This window comes from Oryza glaberrima, chromosome 8 (assembly GCF_000147395.1).
Source record: "Oryza glaberrima chromosome 8, OglaRS2, whole genome shotgun sequence".
Lineage (NCBI taxonomy): Eukaryota > Viridiplantae > Streptophyta > Magnoliopsida > Poales > Poaceae > Oryza > Oryza glaberrima.
This window is the reverse complement of record NC_068333.1, coordinates 8,295,626-8,300,142: the sequence shown is the minus strand read 5'-3', so window position 1 is coordinate 8,300,142 and position 4,517 is coordinate 8,295,626. Positions and strand designations below refer to the sequence as shown.

The window sequence follows — 4,517 nt, the reverse complement described above, 5'->3', positions numbered from 1 at the left end:
ATAGAAACATGACTAACAGTCCATTACTTAACAAAACTACAAAACATCAAGTTCAGTAGACTTATCAGTAATTCAGAATAGTGCATCCTATTGATCAGTTAGAGGCAGTATGAGACAGAATCGGAGGATCACATTGTAGCATCATCATCGCCGTCTTCTGTATCTGATGATGAAGGTCCAGGCTGTGCTGAAATATCACGCATGAAAGACTGCATGCTCCTAATTTTCTTCTTCCTAGGGTGCATACGCCTCTTTCTTTTTCCTCAAGATTGTGCTTGTGGTATTGATTCTACTATCGTAGCCTCTGGGCGCAACCGTCGCCTTTGGTCGCAGCCGCCGCCTCCGGGCGAGGCCGTAGCCGCAGCCGCCACCGCCGGGCGAAGCTGTAGCCGCCGCCTCCGTCTCCGAGCGCAGCCGCAACCATCTCCGTTGACGCTACAGGTCGCAGCAGCCGCCGTCGCCTGTAGAGGAGAAGGAGAGGGAGTGAGGAACTGAGATCGAGGAAGAGAGAGACGATGTAGGGTTAGGGTTACAGCTTAACATGAGAAGTAGATAGGCCTTGGCCCATAGCTAATTTCAGCCCAAAACCAAGGCTTAGCTGCAGCTAACTGAAGGCTAAATTACTGGCTATCTCCCGCTAAGCCCGGTTATTAGCGTCATATATTATGTAGCGGCAAAAGTGGCATTTGTTAGCTGCTGCGTTTTCTAGCATCTATCTCCAGCTATAGAGACAGCTATAGCCGGAGATTTAAATCCTTGCAATCTATAGTTTTCAGTTCGATACTTCATTTGCTCCAAAAGTATAAATACGCTTGCCAGATCCGGTGGCATCCTCGAGCTCGAGCTTAGTATCCGTTTGCTTGTCCTAGACACCCTAGAGGAAAGAGGCGTTGATGGTGGCGCCGAGTTCATGCCTCGATTCTTGTGGCCGCGGGAGGGGAGAAGGAGAGGTGAGAGGATGTCGTCACCGTCGCCACTCTGCGTTGCCCCGTCCGATCATTGCTCTACTCCGAGACAAGCTCGATGACACCGCGTCAGGGCTGCTCCGCCCAACACCGAGCTCGGCTTTCTCTGCCTTGCGGCTCTCAGCCAACGGCGGTGGTGGCACTCGTCGTCTCGCCGTAGCGAGGAAGTTGTGAGAAGCTAGTGGTGGCGGTGCTTGCCACTTAGGCGGGGAAGAGGGGAGAGGCCAGACGCTTGCGGTAGTGCTCGATGCAGCCATGATAGAGATTCGGTGTATTTTCTAAGGTTGCTGGATATATAATTTTCTACCAAAGCATAAATAGAACTAATTGAATGACTAAAACACAAACGAGGCTGAAATAAAATAGAAACTACAAATCCACGCCCGATCTCCTCCAAAATAATTGGGTGGTTAAATGTTTCAGTTGTCCACCGGTGAAATATTACGCTATATATAGTGAAGAAAAGATAGGTAAACACAGTAAAGACACACGTTAAAACATGTAACTATCGAACATGAAACATTGACGGATTATAAATGCGAACCCAATTGTTCAGGATTCAAAAATAAACTTTCTCCTGTGCTCAACAACCAAATCAATATCTTGGAATAGGTTCTAGAAGAAGGCCGTTGGGTCATATCGTCGTCAGCAAGCCACCGCCCGCACCGCCACCTCCACCTCCACGCCAAAACAATGGCGACCTCGGGCTTCGCCTACTCGTCGCCACCCAAGCGCCAGCGAGTAGCGGCCGAGGCGCCGCCTCCGCCGCCGCCGCCGGCGACGACGGGGACGCGCACGGACATGCTGATGGCGCTCCCGTCGGACATCCTCAACGACCGCATCCTCGTGCTGCTCCCCTTCGACAAGCTGGTCCGCACCTCCTGCCTCTCCCGCGCGTGGCGCCGCCGGTGGGAGTCCGTCGCCAACCTCCGCATCGAGTTCCCCGCCTCGGTCTCCTCCTCCCGCGCCCTGTGGCGGTGCGCGGCGCCCATCCGCGGCTTCCGCGCCCGCGTCGCCACGCGCAACGTCTACCGCGCCGCCCGCTGGCTCCGCGCCATGGCGCGGAAGGGCGTCCAGGATCTCAGCCTGAAGTTCTCGTTTGACGATCTGCCGCGCCTTCCCGGACCCGCCCTCTTCTCCTGCGCCGAACTCGTCAGCCTCCGCCTCGAGAAATGCGACATGCCGGCGGCGCCGCCGGGCTTTCCGGGCTTCCCCAACCTTGAGCGCCTCTACCTCGTGGGTGTCACCCTCCCGTACGCCCGTGCCGGCACGCAGCTCGAATACCTCATCCTCGCGTCAGAGAACCTCGCCGTGCTCGAGTTGTCAAACCTGGGTACCATGGATGGCGCGGTCGTGGTGGACCCGTGGGCCATCAGAGCGCCCAACCTCCGGGAGCTCAGTGTCACCATGCCGATGGGTGTCGACTTCGGCTGCCGAATCACAGAGGCGCTCCCCAAGCTCGAGGATGCGTACATCTCATTCGATTGCGTCTTCGGAACCCAAGAATTCCTTGACGCTTTCCAAAATATTTCTACTGTCAATAAGCTCTGTTTCATGGTCGATGAGGAACGTCAGAATCAGATCATTTGAATACCTCGTTGAATTCCAATCACCATTACATTGTCTTGAATCACATGTACATGCTCATCCACAGTTATGAATTTTTTTAGTTACATTATTTACTGCTCATCAATTTATGTCTTATTTTCTGCATTTCCTCTGAGTTTCAATCACTAACACTGCAACTGCTATACTAAGTTCATGAGTCATTTCCCTGAACTGATTATTTTCAGAACTTGTATAAAGATACATACGTCATCATGTTCTGAGGAGTGATCGATCTCTCTCCTAAAATTTGGTTGCGATAGTTGTCAGAGGACTATTCTTTTACTGCTAAGTTCCCTTAATTGGAAGAACAACTGGTATTTCTATGCTCAGATTAAGGCTGTTGGAATGACCTAACTTGTGTTTCGATTCGAAGTAATTTTTACTGCCCTTGCAAGCTTCACACTATTTGACTAAATTGGTCATTGCGAGCAACTTAATTACAATTTGACTGAATTGATGAATGTGAAACTAGTTAGCTTGTAGAGATGGTATGTCGTGTTTTGGCAGATGTGATTTAAAGACATGTACTCTGATGCAAATGCCAACATTTATGACAATATGGCTTCTTAGGTTCTGAAAATGAAGGTCCAAGAAGAACCTTCGTAACTACAAGATCATGGTGTCCTAATATTTGCATATTTCTTTGGTTAGTGGCTCAATGTAAACTTGCGTCATGGACATATGTCAGGCCTAACAATGTTCTTATGACTTTCAGTTCAGCATTAATATGCTGGAGGGAATTACATGCAAGTTTGAGAATCTGAGGGAAGCCAGCCTGAACATAGATTTTGGCCAACTCTCAAGTGTTCTATCAATAGATTCTTTACTGAAGTTTGCTCCGCATATTGAGCACCTTGAAATTCAGGTAATGTTAGATTCACACCTTCAACTGCTATGTTCAATTTAAAGACATCTCTTGGTCAATTGAGTTAATTGAAACTTGGCCTTGTTTTGTAGACTCTTGATACAGAATTGGATAAAGAAAAGATTGATGAAGACTCCCTAAATTCAGAGATAAGCAGTGACTTGTTTGCAAGCCTCAAACATGTGTCCCTGACTGGTGCCAAGCACCGCGAAAATCAAATGTGCTTTATGAAGTTTTTACTGTCCAAAGCAGGCTCTCTTGAAACATTTGCTGTCACTTTTATGTTTGATGATGATGGAAAGAGCGAATGGTTTGAAAATAAATGCAGAGAGTTAATCGAGTGCCAAAAGGCTTCACCCCAACTTTTGTTGACAGCAAAAGTGACACAAGACGGATCGTAAGTTAGACATCCTGTCCTTTTTGATGCTGCCTTCGCATTATGGAAGAAATACTTCGGAACTTGCTACTGTTTAGATTCTAGATGAGGCTGTTCTTGTGCAACCAGCTGCTTGTTTTCCTTCTTGAGGAATTACAGAGTGTTGTACCTCTTGTCCTTGCCATGTCCACCTTTCTGTTATGGAAGCATAGCTTTTGAACTTTGATCTGTTACATTCTAGATGTGGCTGTTGTACATACAGCTGCTACTTTTCCTTCTGTTGGCAGGATGCATAGAATTTCACTGTATCAGTGGACGGTTTTTTGAGTTGAACACTATAATTTGGTGACAGGCTGACACTGATTTAGCATTTTGGTATTTTTGAATGACAGGCTGATTTAGCATGATGAAAAAGAGCTGTGAATATGCCTTGCTAGAAATGTTTGCGTCTCTTTTTTTCCTTGATCTTCAAATGCTGTCAATGTATCCTAGAGTTTTGAAGGATGTTGCAATTAATACTGGGTACTAGCAGGAGCACTTTTCACGTTTGACGATTTGGTTCAAAATATATACTCGCTCCGTTTCTAAATATTTGACACCGTTGACTTTTTAGCACGTTTGACCTTTTCATCTTATTCAAAAACTTTTGTAAAATATGTAAAACTATATGTATACATATAAGTATATTTAACAATGAATCAAA

At 47.1% G+C, this 4,517-nt stretch overlaps 1 protein-coding gene across 1 annotated transcript; it reads left to right on the top strand.

Annotated features, from left to right (window-relative positions):
- Positions 1 to 1,636: 1,636 nt before the first annotated feature.
- LOC127782987 (uncharacterized) lies at positions 1,637 to 4,154 on the top strand. The gene is made up of 3 exons (XM_052310283.1): positions 1,637 to 2,522; positions 3,289 to 3,438; positions 3,531 to 4,154. Exons 1-3 carry the CDS (start codon positions 1,659 to 1,661, stop codon positions 3,837 to 3,839), a joined length of 1,323 nt encoding a protein of 440 aa, XP_052166243.1. The 5' UTR covers positions 1,637 to 1,658; the 3' UTR covers positions 3,840 to 4,154.
- The last annotated feature ends 363 nt before the right edge of the window (positions 4,155 to 4,517 follow it).